Source organism: Patagioenas fasciata, chromosome Z (genome assembly GCF_037038585.1).
Source record: "Patagioenas fasciata isolate bPatFas1 chromosome Z, bPatFas1.hap1, whole genome shotgun sequence".
NCBI classification, from domain to species: Eukaryota; Metazoa; Chordata; class Aves; order Columbiformes; family Columbidae; genus Patagioenas; species Patagioenas fasciata.
Genome location: NC_092560.1, coordinates 82470848 through 82488088, shown reverse-complemented (window position 1 = coordinate 82488088; position 17241 = coordinate 82470848). Strand labels below are relative to the sequence as shown.

General features: G+C 41.6%; 1 protein-coding gene across 1 annotated transcript in view; it reads left to right on the top strand.

Annotated features, from left to right (window-relative positions):
- The window catches only part of LOXHD1 (lipoxygenase homology PLAT domains 1), a 154923-nt gene that overhangs the window by 82844 nt on the left and 54838 nt on the right, over positions 1-17241 (top strand). The window contains exons 22-28 of the mRNA XM_071802711.1: positions 71-219; positions 1502-1606; positions 2339-2467; positions 3215-3379; positions 7268-7449; positions 10328-10444; positions 15603-15765. Of these exons, the coding sequence (XP_071658812.1) occupies positions 71-219; positions 1502-1606; positions 2339-2467; positions 3215-3379; positions 7268-7449; positions 10328-10444; positions 15603-15765 (1010 nt within the window). The remainder of the gene's footprint in view (positions 1-70; positions 220-1501; positions 1607-2338; positions 2468-3214; positions 3380-7267; positions 7450-10327; positions 10445-15602; positions 15766-17241) is intronic.

Here is a 17241-nt window from a genome sequence, read left to right as displayed (position 1 = left end):
CTTATGTTTTTTTGTTATTAAAGCTTGTGAAGTTCTGTGTAAGTGCTGGGTGCTGCTGTCATTCTTGTAGGTATTATTTTCCATGCCAGCGGTGGTTAGCAGTTGAGGAAGATGACGGTCAGATTGTCAGGGAGCTGGTCCCAGTGGATGAAGCATTTGTAAAGAAAGATTCGGAAAATGATGGCCAGTCTCTTGCAACGCTGGGCCTGGAACAGAAAGGTTTATGTTAGCCTTGTATTTCTTCCAGTACGGGGTTGAAAAGGAATCAAGTTTTAAGCGGTGCTAAGGGCACTAGTGGTTAGTGTTCACTGGGCCGTGGGTAATTCTGCCCCAACTATGGAGCTTTCGGATGTCGATGAAGTATGAAGTGCATGTCAGCCAGCTCCTAATTTTTAGGTGATTTAGTCATCTTCCAGGATCGGATCCAAAGTGAGAAACCTAGAAAGATATAGAACGTGTTCAGCCATCATCTCTCAACCAAAATGCACATTCATCGCTAATATCTAAGGCATAAATATCCCAGCCATTTGACATGATGGACTGGAATGGTTAAATGTTTCAACATGAAACCGAGCAGAGAGCAAATATGACCAGAGAAAGGGACCTAAATTTATCTCGCTTTCCACCTTGCTGTTTGTGTCCACTGCCCTCCGAAATAACTTTGCCTCTCTTGTGCATAATTTTGCATGATAATCACAGAAAAAATGATACAGTCCTGGGTCTGATGCTGTAAGGTGCTGAGTGCCCAACACTTCCACTGGCTTCACTGCCAGTGGAAGGTCGGAAACTCTCCCTTAACTTCCCTCTCAAGTGCTTTTGAATACGTAAATAATTTATAGAAATTTCATAGCCAAGAAATTTCTACTAATTATTTAGCCCTTTTGTTCAGGAGGACCTGTTGGCTCAGCAGCATCTTGGAAACGTGTCTCACTATGGAAAGGAGGTTCCGTTTTGGAAATCTTGAGTAGGCTATTTCAGCTTGGTGAAAGCTATATTAGACTTTACCATATTTTTGTATGAGTTTACTGTGCTTGCTAGATGATGGTGTGATAGAAATCCCTCTAATTGTTAAAGGTGTGTTTGTGAATATGAGCTGTGCATGTCAAAGCGCACACCTTCTGGTGTGTTACATGCATATACATTATCTGGCACTAATAGAAAAAAAAGGGGGTGGAGTGGGTTTCTTTAATGAAAGAGTATAGGCAGAGGCAGTTTTGAGGAGCCTTAGGGGTTCCCTGGAAGCAAATGGGAAGGCTTGAGTACGGTTCTTATCTGTAGATATGCAGACAATGTGCTGAATGACTGGAGCAGCAGAAGATTCTGCAACCAGATAGCCCAGCTCACCCCGGGAGCTACCGCACCATATGACAGGAATTAGAGATTACAGCATGGCTGTGATCAGTCAAAATAAAACCCAAACTAAACACACACATGCAATGAAAAATAGAGTTAATTCCTGCTCAGACTTCGCACTCTTAAATGAAGGTGTTTTATCTGACAGCTAAATCGACAACATACACTGTGAAAGTGAAAACTGGGGACAAGAAGAATGCTGGGACAGATGCCAACGTCTTCATCACTCTCTATGGAAGTAAAGATGATACAGGTATGGCTTCATGTGGTGGAACAGCATAACACCTCACTGCTGCATACCTGAAAAGACAGGTCATGGTTTCCTTCCCTTTCCTGTCCTCGATAACAATTCCTCACTCCTTTTTAGCACAACTTCACGTTCTCAGTGTCTCTGCACACAGCGTGATAGCTGGGAGCACACCACCAGCTGCTGTAAATCATTGTCGAACTTTGCGAGGCTGATTTGCACCAGCTGCCGATCTAAAGGCTTTAATTTCTATTATAGAAACTGCGCAGTTGACTGGGACTGCATTGCCGAGCAGTGAATGCAGTGAATTATTTACTTTTCTCAGCAATGAATCAGCATACTCCCGAAATCCAGGTCTCCTCTGCCTCTTTGAGTGGCCCAGGAGTATTTAATCAGCTGATGAGCAAATCCTCTTGGAAGCAGCTGAGCTGTGTGTGCAGTGACTCGGGTGGCTGTGGGAGTGACAGGGAACCGGTGGGTAGCACCAATTTCTTTATCTGTGAACCCAGCACAACAGCATCATCGCTGTGGTACTGCCAGGGGATCACTCAGGGAAGGAACGATGTATATTTTTGGGTGTCAATGCAGATTTGGTTCAGAGGGACTGAGGGAGAAAGCCCAGATCTACAGATGAAAAGCTGTTTTTCATGTTTTAACCGCTTCCCCTGTTCCCCTGATGACATTCCCAGAGGATTTGTTTCACATGCTGAACAATGTCCTTTTGCATCACCACAACAGGCATAGTCAGCCTAAAGGCCTCAAAGATTAACAAGAACAAATTTGAGCGTGGGAAGGTAGATGAGTTTACAGTGGAATCTGTGGACATTGGAGACCTGAAAAAAATCAAGATAGGCCATGACAATAAAGGTAAGATGATCTGCTTTGTAATGCAGTATTTCTAGTGCATTAGGCATACTGCTGTGTAAAATAACCTGCCTTCAGGACCCCAAAGGTAATTTACCTTTTGGCGACAGATTTTACTGCCACTTTGGTTGTTTCTGCTACTATATTTGTTGTTGAAAAAACATTTTCATGGCTATGGCAATAAGAGCACCGGTGGTGGCAACTTGCAGGTAGCTTTGCAACATCTCTCTCCGCAAGAGGCTCTTTAGTTTTGCAGCCATGTCTTTAGAGAGATTTCCCGTACATCACTAAACCTCATATTTTTTATTGCCATGCATGGCACCTATAGACTTGCCCTATTTCTTTATCAATATTTTTGTTGTTTTCATCCTCAAGTCCTAGCTGTTTCTTAGACGTAAAGGCGTCTCTGCTTAAAACCGGGGAAACAATGGAAAGACATCTGAATACTTTCCCCATGGGGCACCGAGGGATATGTTTGTTGATAACTCATCTATCTTATTACAAAGGCAAAATAGTCCAAGCAATGGAGTAATCAACACTTCCACATGTACACATTTAACCTGCCACATATAGAAATGTATATTAGCTCACCCTGGACAGTCGTTTCCAATGATCTTCGTCATTTCTGTTGTATTTTCTTATTGGCAAAAGAGAGGAAAATTTGTTTCTCAGGGATCTGGAATGCAATGATTCATTTGCTGTTGTCTGCAAAGGCTTTTTGGGTTATTCACTGTATCTCTCTGACCACAGGTAATTCAACAGGCTGGTTTCTGGAATGGGTGGAGATTGATGCCCCATCACTGGGACGGTGCCTCAAATTCCCTTGTGGCCGTTGGCTGGATAAATCAGAGGATGATGGAGCCATTGAGAGAATTATCTTCCCTGCAGAACTACAGACAACAGAATATATCCCATGTGAGCAGAATGCTGTTTCCCCAGGACACACTCATCATTACAGAAGATAAAATGTCACTAGCTCATGCAGTTTTATAGGCTTGGCCTCTCCTTTGAATTGGCTTTGAAAAATTTATAAATATATCACATGTCAACTATTCCAATTACTACAAAACGTTTCCTCTGGGTGCTCTAGACTAATATTTCCTGCATTTGTCAAGTCAGAAAGTCATTAGAAGCCATGTGGCTGTGTATTATTGTCTTCTTGCTCCCTCTTGCCTTTCATCTCCAAGTACTCAGCCTATTCCAAGCTTTCTTCCTTGCCTCCAGTTTCTCTTTGATCTTGTTCAATTCTGACATTCCTGTTTCTGTTGTCAAGGCAGACACACTTTGGTCTTGCTTCCAAGCCTTGGTTCCCCCAGTGCCTTTGGCATTGCACACCCCTGTCTTGCTGAAAGACCCTCTTCCCGTGTTTCTTCGCTGTGGTGCTTTTCTGATAGAGTTGCGCCGTTCTGCCTCTTCTAGTGTTCTCCATTTTGTTCTTAGTCTTCACTCCCTTCCAAATTAAAGTTTTGGGTAAACCCAGAGCCTTTTAGAAGCCCCTTCTGAGAGTTTAGCTGATAATTTTCCAGTCTGATATGACACCTTAAAGACTTTCGTTGAGGCAAATTCCTCTCCTGTCCCCAGAATATCAAGAATCAGATAACACAACTTTCTTGAAAAAATTACTGGAAACATTATTTTGCTTATTCTGTAGCCCTTTTCTCCCCCTTTTTCTCATGTGCATCCTTGACTGTATGCAGGGAACTCACAGCTCTGGAGCTGTGTTTGACTTGTCCCTCACTAATCTGCCTCGAGTGCAGGTTGTTGACAAATATTTCCTGTTCCGCCTTCAGGGGACTATCGGAATTGCCTTTTCCCTTCATTAGGTTGGATTTCACGATGGTGATATATCAGGCCTGGGATCTGAGCGGTGATTTCAACCCCATTCCCTGCCAGGTTCTTCTTGTGTCACTCTGGACAAGTGATTAGTTTTTTATATCAAAGATGTCTCCTATCTCACTGCATCCCACCATCGCATGCCTTGATGTCATCGAAAGTCTTACCTCCTGCAGTTCCTTATTTAGACATCAAAAGTTAGAGTTGGGCAGTCTCTTTTCTTCTGCCTCAGTTTCTTTCTTTATAATTAGTTGTGAGAACAACCACACAGAAGACTATCAGCTCCTTCTTTTTTACTGCCAACATTGTGAATTATGTTGAAAGTCTCCTTCACACTTGCCTGGCTGACCCTCCAACATCCAGATCCTCATGTCCTGCAGTCTGTAAGCTAAAGTCACCTTCCTTTTCTGAGGAACCACCAACACCGTGCTTTGACCCAACAGTATTTTCTTATGTCTTATTTTCTTTACTTAAACTGTCTGGAACAGAAGAATGGATACTCCTTTCTCCCTTCTTCACTTTTGTCAGTCAACTGGAAGACAATGGTCTTTGTGTGTGAAAATATAAATGGGTAGATGGATGTAGGGAATATGTTCATAGAAGTGAATATAACACAGAGACTTTTAATGTGCTTCTGATCAGGTTTTTCCATGTTATTCCAGTCGTTATACATTTTGATGTAGATGTTGACCATAGAATCTATTAATATTATATTATTAATATTACAATGATGCAAGAGTTTCTGACATACCATGCATTCATCAGCAGTTCACGTACAACCTTTGAAAACCATCAGGCCTCTCTGGTAAAAGGCTGCACCAAGCTCAGTGTCAGCTTGGGGTTTTTCACCATTTAAACCATTCCCACTGTGCTGTTTACTTGCATTTTGGGTTCCGAACTATTAACCTGGGGGTTTCAGTTTGCCAGAGGTAACTAAAATGGTTTGACTTGTTTTATGATGACTTGTGCCAGAATTGTTTCATGCAGAACAAGCGATGAAAACATGTCATCGGCAGTCCAATTAAAATCACGCCTGTGGGGATACAACTTTAGAAGTGCCATGTAAATGAAATGGGAGCCTGACAGCTGAAAGTTGTGCTGCTAGTGACCTTGTTACGCTGCTGCTTTGCTGATTCAGTTCTCAGCTAACGTTAATATTTCAAGCAACTAGAGCAAGCGCAACAGACTTTAACAGAGAGGATCATTTTTTATTCATAATGCATAGCCTCTGATTTTTGGTCTCTGGGATTTTCCACGCTCCACCCCACCAACATACTGGAGAAAATATTCCAGTTTACCTGCAGCACAGCAGTGCAGACTTCACTAGAGTTGGGCAGAGAGAATATTAAGTACCTCTAGGCTGACTCTCTATAGAAGAAAACTTCTCATCTCCATTCTCCTGAGAGCCATATTTAGAGAGCCCGGGTTTTTAATGAATGATTAGTCTCCGATATGCATAATCAGAGTTACTCCAGCAGTAACAGATATAGTGCCAGAAACCTTCTCTCTATCCTAGCAGAGATGCTGAGTCTGAAATACAGCACAAAATGCTGTAGTGTAATTAGCAAAGATGACTGGATTCAGTGTGGTGTAGGAGGATGCAGATGACAAGCAGCTGAGAAGATTGTAAAGAGTGATGGTGAACGGTGGTATATGGGAGAGGGATGGCCAGGTGATAGGGCTGGGTGTCAGAATCAATGCTTATGGGTAATGATGTGGACTACAAGAATTGTGTCTGCTTGTGGCAGGAGAAATCCCTGCAGATAATCGGTTGTGCCCAAGTCTTAACTGGCATTTTTCGTCCATATCAGGAAGGACTCAAAAGAGATAGGGACAGGATTCAGTTTGCCAGGTGGCACACCTGAATCTACATGTCCTTGTGACAGTGAAGTGTCTGATTTCCCATTAATATCCATAGATGTATGGTCATTCACAGCCGGTGGGTTTGGAGAATGATTCAGCTGACCCTGAGGAAGATGTTTGCATTTGCTTGTCTGGCTTCTTCTCCAAACTCCGCTGACTTCAGTGATTACACCTGGAGATGTACACATCTATTTGACGTGCGGGCATCTGGACACAGGTCTCTATGAACGAAACACATCTCAACGTGAAAACTGAGGTAGAAAGTGACTTGACTAAGGATATTCAGCAAATTCACAGCAGAGCCAGGAACAGAGCCCCAGTCTTATTCCTGGGTCAGTCTTGTTCCTAATCAAGTCTGAGCCATACTCCAGCAGGACTCAGGACTAAGAAGCTGTGAAACAGAAAAGGAGAAAAGGACATATCAGATTTGGAGGTCATGGGGCATTGTGGAGAAACCCAGGGAACAGGAAGTGTTTAGGGGCTTGATCCTTACTGTTCTGCATACACCATTGATCTGGTAGTAATTTAACCTGTTTTGGTGTTAAGGAGAGGGTAGAACTAAGAGAAAACTGGATCAGTGTGGTCATCAGTGTGTTTTATTTCTTCTCCTTATGATTGATTTTTGTCACTTGTTTAGTAATGAAAATAATAGGACAGCTTTTATTAATAAGGATATCTTGAATATTTATATACTACCTCCAGCTGTATTAACATCATCCATCTCCCTCGTTGCTCCAAAATCTGTGAATTTGTGTTTTGCTTTAAGACTTGAGCTGTTGAAGTAAATCCTGTTTCAGTAACATTAGGTGGCAGGTATAAGTATACTGAGTGTTTTCTGATCATGTGATTAACCTCAAAATCTCAGTAAATGAACTTGCATCAAGATCAGTTTGCCTTATAGGACTAAAGAGAATTTCTCTGGATTCTCATAGTACTGACCAGCTTGATAAGTAAATGACCACAAGTGGGTGATTCCTATCCTGTCCTCTTTGACTCTTGAGTTTTCTAATCCACATTTTATTTCATTAAAATGTTATTGGGAACATTGATATACTGCTTACTAACTTTTGTTGGTTTGTTTACATTTTCTGCCGTTTCCTAAACCAGTTGTTCCCTATGAGATCACGGTCTACACCAGTGACATCTTCGGAGCTGGCACGGATGCAGATGTCTTCATTGTTCTCTATGGAAGTGACGGGATCTGCACTCAGCAGAAATCCCTCTGCCTCAACAAGAGAGAGCAAAGGATGTATTTTGAAAGGAACTCGGTGAACCAGTTCATTGTGGAGGTAAGATCAAAGATGCTCATTCCCATTTTAGGTTGCCCTAAGGGGATTAAGAAGAGAAAATGGAGTGAAGCAGGAACTTTTCCTCTTTTAGGAAAAGCTATTCAGCTCTTCTACTTGAAGAATGTGGGTTCAAAATTCTGTTCTGCAACAAATTGGAACGAATCTTTTCTCTCTGACTTTCATTTAGTAGCAACTCAAAGGTACCAACATGCAGTGTCCCTGTCACCTAATCCCATGTTAAGCCTTGTAAGTAAAGGTTGGTTCAGTTTTATCACGGAGCTGAGATGTACCAATGCACAGGTATGGAAGGACGTTTGCTCTTCCAAATGAAGTGGAGAGCCATTTTTGAAGGTCTTTACATCTTCGATTTCCTAAACCATACTTGGTAAAGAGGGGTTAGCAGTCTCCACGCATGCCAGATCTAATATGTGTACCTCTCCTTATCACTCTTACTTGTTTTCTCTTGCAGTTTACAATACTTTGAAAGATAACAGGAACCAAACACTTTCAGTATCTCTGAAACTACCTGCCTTGTGTATAAGGTCCCTACGCATCATTTAACATTCCTGTTTCAGCAGCTTCTGTTGAGGAATCTGGTCCCTGGTCCTCACTGCTTATGTAGCACTTCATTTGGGGTGGATGCTCCTTTCATTTTTCCTAACTTTATGGCAACCTAAGCACAATGCTCTGTTTTTCTGTAGCCTCAGACAGAGAGATTGCTACTTTGCTGTAGACACTGTGATTTTTTAATACCTGAGGCTACCTTTTAAAAGACCTTATCAAGTATTTCCTGAAGGGCTTGCACAACTGTATGCAAATACTAAACCAGTGAACACAAATGAGTGAGCTCATTTACATCTGCAGTATTCAGCAATTCATATTCATAATATATCGTTATTGCTGAGAATTTGTGAGAGGAAAAAATATTGGCAGTCCTAATCTTACCTGTCCTTTTGGTACTCCGTCATGTCCTCACCTTCCCTCCCTGGATGCAACACCAACACTGGAAGACCACACAAAATCTCTGTGTTTTGAATGTGGTTTGCTTTTGCAAAATAATCAAAGACAAATCTTAAACCAAACTTTTCAAGAAGTTAAAATGCTTCCAGCCCACATTGTTGTTATATGGCACGAATCATAACATAAATCCCGTGTGATTCCTTAAAAACAAAGAATAAGACTTATTTTGGTGGAGTTTCCACACAGTTTTTCATAATAGGTGTTGCACTAATCCGTAAGTATTAATCTTAAACTGAGTGTTATTGTTATTTCTTTTTTTTTCCCATGAGAGTAATTTTAGGTTTGGTAGGATGTGAAACACCAATACTTTTCTTAGATGAAGTGAGTGAAAATACAGTTTGTGCTTCAGATTTATAACACCATATTAAACTGTCTCCAAACTTCATTCTCTCTTCACCAGTTCCTCTTGCTGCAGGAGATGGGGATGAAGCAAAATATATCCCTGTTTCATCTGCTTCTGTAGAGCCATAATTGGAGTTCAACAGACCTTAAAAACAATTTGGACATCTCAGGAAAAACAAACTGAGAGTATCCCATTTGTTTTAGTGGTTTTTGTTTGTTTGTTTGTTTATTTGTTTAACCACTTCTACCATTTTGTATCTTGCAAAAAAGGCAAAAAGTATCAGAGTCTGGGCTCAGCTATGCTTCTAAGTGATGATTTGCTGGAAAGATTTTTTTAGCAGCAAAGAATACTTCTCCTTTAACATTAATTTTTACTGGTTAAGACTCAACTCATTGCTATGTATTGATTACAGCCTCATCGAAAGATGAGTATTTGGACAGGACAAAGGAGAAATAAACAATTTTCCTCTAGTATATACTTCTGTGCATGCATGACTTTGGATCATTTGATTATTTTGCAACTGAGGCTTATGCTGTGTAAAGCCACAGAAGGTCTGGTGAGTTCAAACCCAGTTTGTTTGGAGTGTGAACTCCTCGAGTAGTGGAGTCAGTCTTACCGAGTGGAGGAGTCTGCTAAAATTACTGATGTATTTATTTCCTTCAGTATTGTGCAATTCTGACAGTGTTTGAGAAGTGAGTTGTCTCCAGTGACTCGAAGTCAGGAGCTTGGTGTACTTTTCCTATGTGCAAAGGATTTTTGCAGCCAGCCTTGGCCATTTTTAAAGGCCGACTATACACCAGTTTTCACTGAAATAACAAAGAGCTGTTGCTTAGGAGTGATTATAATTTTTCCTGTTCAAGCCTTTGGAAGGGAGGTGGCTTAAAAGTAATTAACTAGTACCAAAGTATTCAAGTAATTTGTGAGACATTTAGAACCAGCAGTCGTTTTATTAGATAGTGATCCTGTTGAATTGCTCAAAGTGGCATAGAGATGCTCTGACAGAACCAGAAAGAGATAATACAAAATGACAAGCCATTAATATCCTACTTTAACCTCAAAGCTATACTTCCGGTGTTATAAGAGTGCACATAAGTGTTTAAAAAGGAAAAGGGTAGAAAAGGAACAATTTAGGATGCAGCAGCAGTGCAATTTCTAAAATAATACCTTCATTCCCACTTGTACAGAGAAACCTCAGATGCAAAATTGCTGCTGTGCAACCAAACCTACTTCATACGATGGGTAAGTTGTGTAGAGCAAGATTATCTCCATTTTTGGAACAGAAGTTCAGGGAAACCCTTTAGATAAAACACAAGTTAGAGCCTAGTTGGTGTCAAAGTCAGTATTTGCTCACCTGGGTTTTCATATAGACTGGAAAAATATGGAAATAAGCTGAAGAAGTCATGTCTCAGAAGTCACCTGTTCTTCATGTCATGCCATAATAGTTTTTTTTCCTTTTTTTCTTTCTTTTTTTTTCCCCCCATTTTTTGTTTACTTGTTTGTTTGTTTTTTCTATAGCTGGAGGATGTTGGTGACATAATTGAAAAGATTCGCATAGGACACACGGGTGGAGGACTGAACTCTGGGTGGCATTTGGACCGTGTGGCAATCCGTAGACTGTTGCCGAATGGAAAGGTAGGCTGTTTGTGCCAGCACTCTGGAATAGGTTTCCATTAGCAGCCGTTTCCATTTCCCAAAGCGCATCTTCTCTATACAAAGCATGATTAACAGTGAAAAACTACTCCCTAAAGAGCAATGCACACTAATGAACTTGCTAGAGCTTGGGGATCTGGGGACAACAAACGTGTATCACCGTGTTTTATTATTCAAATGTTGATTATGAGACTCTGCAATCATTGACTCTTAAAAAGTGTTGTTCTTATTGTACCTTTTGACTCGAATAGAGTCATTTCCTCCAGACAGTGGATGGCAGCAAATCAGAGATGTTGCTCCTTAACCTTTTGGAGGCCATCACTGCTCTTTATCTGTTGTGTGAAGGAGTGACCTGCTTGGTGGGTTTGGAAGCAATGTTATCATGACATGCTTGCTGGACTGAGAGGGGAGATTCCTGAGTTTGTGCCCATTGCTGTGCAAATGCAGCTAAAGAATTACAGGGCTGAGATGTCCCTGTGCTGCGCTACTGTCACTGGACATCCCGGAGTGCCCAAGACTAACTTTGATAATGGTGGGTTTGGGTAACAGGAGAGGCCAAAACTTCATATTTCCATGCGTACTTTTGTTTCAAGAAATTACAGAGAAGGAAGTGGGAAGTGGATGTACAATTTTAAAATAAAAAAATATTGTTCTTAAACATGGACAGGAAATAATTTAATCAGTTCTTTAATTCTGAAAGAATAAATGCAGGGAGTCAGTACAACTAAGACAAGTAAAATGCCCATCAGTACAAGTCCCTGAATCACTCATATAAAAAAAAACAGGTTAAGTCCTGGGACTTTTAGTTGCTCATGTCAACAGGATCAAGGCAGTGCAATCAGGTTGGTCAGTTTGATCTTGCCCACATAAGAGACTATTCCTTGGCCCTGCTTTCAAATGTGGGCCATAGGAACAGGAATGAGTCTGGCTGCAGAGAAGTTCAGAAGAAAATCACCTCTTCAGGACGGGTTCAGAATTGGAGCAGTAGCTGTGTTTGGGAACACATGGGCTCTGTTCCCTGTCTTGTGCTTTCTTCCCTTATTCCGAAGAGATATCAGCTTGCATCTCTACTTCTTTGCTAGGGTCTGACCCCTCCTGAGGTGTCTTTTATCAAGTGTTAGTGTAAACATGGTTTGCTCCATCATGGGGTACATACTTACCATCTTGTTTCCTCCTTCAAAATTTCTCTTTGCCTCATGATTAAATCAAAGTTCTAGCTCAAACCTTTCATATCATGCCCAAGTCTTTATCCTCCTCTATAAGCTGTATATAGACAAACCCTTCCCTTGCACAACTTCATTAGGTTAAAAAATGGGATAACATTGGTTTTGGAGTTATTGTTCTTGGTCATAGGCTGGGGAAGTGCAAAGTTATGGAGATCAGGAGAAAAGAGATTTCTGGGCTGCCTTTTTGTACACCTATGGGTGAACGAGTGCTTTGGGAAGCTCCCAAGAGCTCACTGATGCAAGTTCAGAGAAGAAGTTCAGAGCTGGGGAAGGGACTGGAGCACAAGTGTGATGGGAGCGGCTGAGGGACCTGGGGGGTTCAGCTGGAGAACAGGAGCTGAGGGGAGACAGGGACACAAAGAAACGGCCTCAAGTTGCGCCAGGGGAGGTTGAGGTTGGATCTGGGGAACAATTTCTTCCCCAAAGGGCTGTTGGGCATTGGAACAGGCTGCCCAGGGCAGTGGTGGAGTCACCGTCCCTGGAGGGGTTGAAAATACACAGAGATGAGGTTCTCAGGGACATGGACTAGAGGTTGGATCTTGGTATTGTTAACTGTTGGACTCAATGATCTTAAAGGTCTTCTTAGTCAAAATGACTCTATGATTCTATGTTTGGTGATTTTTCACTAGCCCAGAAAGGGACTTTGGGCTGTGCGCCTCTGCGTGTTTGAAGGGCAGATGGTGAGAAACCTGGAAAGGTGGAGGAAGGGAGGATAACCATGAACAACTTAAAACCGGAGAGATTTACAATTCTGCTGATCTTTTGATTATGGCATGGAAAAGAAAAAAAGAAGAAAGCAGAGCACTGCGTGATGCCACTGATCAGCCGCAGGATATTATGACATGCCACAGGATAGCAATATGCTGCCAGCGCTTCTAAAAGCTGTGCTACCTGATTAGACTGCTAAGATGTGTCTAGATGTATCTGTAACACTGCAAAAGAAAAATGGGGTCAGTAACTTTTCAGATTAAATTGGAAGCACTTAGATAGGAAACTAGTATTGTTGCATGCCAATAAAGCACTGTCTTGGCATGCCAATTATGTCTGATAATTGTATTTCATTTGTTACAACTTGGAGAAAGGCAGAGCACTGACTTTTAGCACACTATCATACCCTGCCTCTAGCTCAGGACCATGCTCAGGCTCTAGTGAAATAAATTCTGTTCAGAGCTGCAAGGGATTTTTACCATGGGTGACATGAAACAGTGCACTTTACGTCACTTAAATATTAATGCAATCACTAACAAGGAAACTCCAATGAAATCTGTGGCAGTGACATGTTGATTAACAATAATGATACAATTAACTCTTGCGGTAACTGCACATTCTGCCCCACTGTGCAGGCACTCAAGTCCCTAGATATCCTATCACCAAACAGACTGTGTTCGTATCAATGACACACACAGCCAACATTATGAATGTTTAGGAGCAATTAAAACCTTCTACAAGAGACATGACTGCAGTGGGAATCCCTCTGGAAAGGAGATAGTTTTGGCACTGGAGCATTGTTCTTGAAAGCCCTTTCTTCCCAGGGAGATACGTACTGTTCCTCGGCTCAGCATAGAGTGAAATAATACAGGTTATGTGGTCAGACAGTCAGTGTAGAAATGAAGAGGCAGTGGTATGGGCAGTCATTAAGTGCTGTGTTTTGCTTGCACAGCACAAATAATTATTGAAAGTAAAATATTTGAAATAATCCAAAATTGCTCCCAGTGTTTGTTTGTTTGTTTGTTTGTTTGTTTGTTTGTTTTGACACTATTTTGTACGTGTCCTGCTCCAAACAGGCTCAGGAAGTTAAATGTTGCAAGCCTGGGGTTAAGCAGCAGCAGCCCAGGGAGCAGCAGAGAGGAGAAAGGGTGTCATATTGAGGTTTGGGCTGTGCAGGTTCAAAGGATGGTTCTGCTGCAGACTCAAGTGCCTTGGAGGGGTCCATCCCCTGCAGATCAGCGTGTCTGGGATCTGTGCACGGGGCCATGGTGACGTGTTCATACCAGGTAGCAGTGACCAGAATGTGCCTGTGATCTCAGGTGCACGATCTTCTCCTCCCCGCTGACCGTGCTCAGCAGGGCAGGATACAGCAGCTTGAGGCAGTGCAATAGTACACAGCCATAACAATATTCAATATTACTACAGTGAGAGCTATTCCCTTATTTTACTATGTATTGATTATTTTTGTGTTTATATAGTAAAAAGAGTGAAGGAAGAATGCTGTGTTGGCTTGAAAAATAATGATGTGAAAGTAATTTAGGTGGACAATATTCATATGTATGCTATACGTGAAACAGCACTCAGAGTACTGCAAAAAGCAGAAATGCTTTCTGCTACTCAGAAGAGAAATGGTGATGTTTTCATTAAGGATGGGATCTGTCAGGTTTTAACAGCAACATGACAGTAAACCATGGCCGACGCTCTCTGTTACCCCCTCGACTTCGCCTTCCCTCTCCTTAGACAGGAAAAAATTATAAGAAGGATAAGGAGGAAGGAAGAGAAGTTTAGACTTGCAGGGTTGGAAAAAGTTTTAAAGGCTTTACTAATCCTACTAATAAATAAAGAAAACATACAAAATATACAAAACCAGTCTTGAATGTCCCAGGGTAGAGCAGTGTTTAACCAGCAGCTGCAGGGCAGGCACCCAGAAGTCCTGGGTGGGACTTCACAGCAAACCAGGACTGGATTCAGGGATGCAGGGCCTCAGGTTTTGTCCCAGGCACGGGTGGCAGGGTCCTGTTTAAATACTGGCCATGGTTGAAAAAAGCGAGACCCTCGTGATCTCCCTCCTTTATAGGGTGTACGATGCATATGGAATGGAATACTTGGTTGGTCAGTTTTAGTCACCTGTTCTGTCTGCCTCTCCTTGCAAGCATGCCCACCTCAATTGTGGGATGTGTGGAATTTTATCAGTCTTCTTGGCTGTCACAGCAATAAATCTAAACATGGGGCTTCTTCTGCATTCCATTGGTCGCACTTAACTGTTTCAGAGCACAGTGTCTGACGAACATGTAGCTAAATTCAGAAAAGCGCAGTTACTCAGAAGGTACTTAGAAGAACTTAGCTGAAAGTAAAAATCACAGAAAGAGAACTAGTCTTCTTTTTTTTAACAAAATCAGGACATTTAGTTACTGTGAGATTAAAACTACATTTTTCTTCTCCTGTTCAGACTTGTGGGCTCTGCAAGTTGCATGATGGTTCATACTCCTTTCCTTATGGAGACATGGCCTGGGGTGCCCAGCACACAGAAAGCCGCCTGCGTCTTACCATCTTGGAGCCCTTAAAGGAGTCTGTTCTTAACGAGCAGTCTGGGATTGATTTTGTTTACCAAGTGGAAAACACATGTTCTATTGCCTTTGTTTGTTTGATGATAGAAATCATATTTGTTTCCACCACAGTGAAGTCAAAACAAAAGATCAAAAATTAAATCACTATTTTTCTCCTCTTAATGCATGCATGGGAATTGCCTGGAAACCAGCTTGAGTCAGAGACTTATGGGGCAAATCTTGAAGTATTGACTCAGAAAAAAACACATTCTGACTTCAAAGGGAATGCTGCCTGAATAAGGATTGAAGAGGGATTGTAGTGTCTCAGTAAAACATGGCTTCAGTGGGAAGGGTGCAGTCCTGATTAAGAATTTGCAAGATCAAAAACTGGAAAGGACAAAGATGTACTGGATTGTACAGCCTGTCTCATACAGCAATTGAGAACACTTGGCTACATGTTCAGTGGTCCTCAGAGTCCTCAGATGTCCTCTTTCTGGAGGACCTATATTTCTGTATAGTATTTCAAGTCTGCATCTGCATGTACATGCATACATACATGAGTTGAAATACCTGCTTGCATGTCAGAGTATTTTCAACAGGGAAATGCTAACACACGTTCGCTCTGTTTTGAAGATATTATCTCTGTCATGTTTACTTCAGGGCTCAGAAACTGTCACATTTCCATGTGAAAGATGGCTTGCAAAGTCCGAAGATGACGGCGAGATCATCAGAGAACTGGTACCGTCTGATGTCTTTACTGAAAAACTCATGAAGGATGGGACACTCAAGCAGATAGAGGAAGAAGTTGAAGACCCATTAGAAGGTAATGTAATCCTAGCAGTGGGTGGGGATCTGTTAATCTGATTTTTTGGAAGAAAACACATGGATGTGTGGTTCAGGCACATGCAACACTGGTATGACTGTTCACATGTCTTTCCCTTCCTATTCTCCAGCTTCTCTTCTACCTGAAGCACTTCTATTTAATAATAACATTATTTTCCTGTAGGGCATTTATAAACCTGTCACAGACCGATTTACACAGGCATAGCTTGCACGTCTCTTCTGATGCCTAACAAATTTCCTCTAACTTGTCATTGTCTTCCAGGCTCTCTAAATATCTTTACCAATTTACCCAGCATCACCTGTTCTGTGCACTCTGCTCCTTTCTCTTCCACTCCACCAATTTGATTTGTGCTCCTCCTTCCTCCCAATGTTATTTTTCCTGCTGGTCTTCAGGTAGATATGGACACCCTTTAAAAATGTGGCTCTAGGCAGTCAGCCTTGCCTCACCAAAGCACCTCTGGGGAGTAGAAAAAATTTTTATGCAGTTTTAAACTCGTCTTATAAAGTGTTCACGTTCAGTAATGGGTTCTCCTGGTAGCTGCAGCAACTCAATACTAACTGGTTTCATCCTAAACTGGTTTCTTCTCTCTATGTCTTATGTTCCTAACTCTTTCTTCTAGGATCTGCCTTTCATTCTTGGTTCTTGCATCTGGCAACAAGATGATTTAACAGAGAAATTGATTTCTCTCCCTGTTTCATTTCTCTCAGAGTCTGATTTACATTTATGGTGCACCATTGTCAGGGTGGAATTTATACAGATTATACGTGTTTTCCACTGCCAGGGCAAGAGCTGCCTTGCTGTAAGGAATGCTGTACCTTCTGCACTCTGTTCTTAGAAGAGGAAGGTGTGCTCTTTCCTCCTGTTGGGAACTGTGTGATAGTTCATGGGAGATTTTTTTTCCATGGATTTTTTTTTTCCGTTTGCATTTTGATATCCATTAATAAGCTGGGTGACTGATAGCCATCTGTGTAACATTTTCTTATTAACTTCTGTTGTTTTACCTTACACTAGTTACCATGTCTTAACTAACCTGGGTGACTCATTTTTATCTTCTAAAGGCAAAACCTTAGAGCACATTTTACAATCTGCGGAATGGATCTTCTGGAAAATTGAAGGTTTCTTTTGGCTGGGAGCTAGGGCTAGGTTTGTGATCTTCTGCTTTAGATATAAAATATCTGGGGCAGGAATTATATCTTCTGCATCTCTGTGAGTCCTCATACATCTCGAACACTGACACAGTGTAAATGACAGCAACAGAAAATCAGCTTGTGGTATTCCGAGGATCAAGTTTTACATAGTAGACTGCATTTCACTCCTGCAGGTCTCTAGAACTGGCAAGCAAAACCCAAAGAAATTAACATTGTTAAGTGGCTAATTGCACTTGCTAATTAGACTACATGTGTTACTTCCTTCATTACTAATGTAGTAGTTGTCTCTCAAATTCAAAGCTGTAAG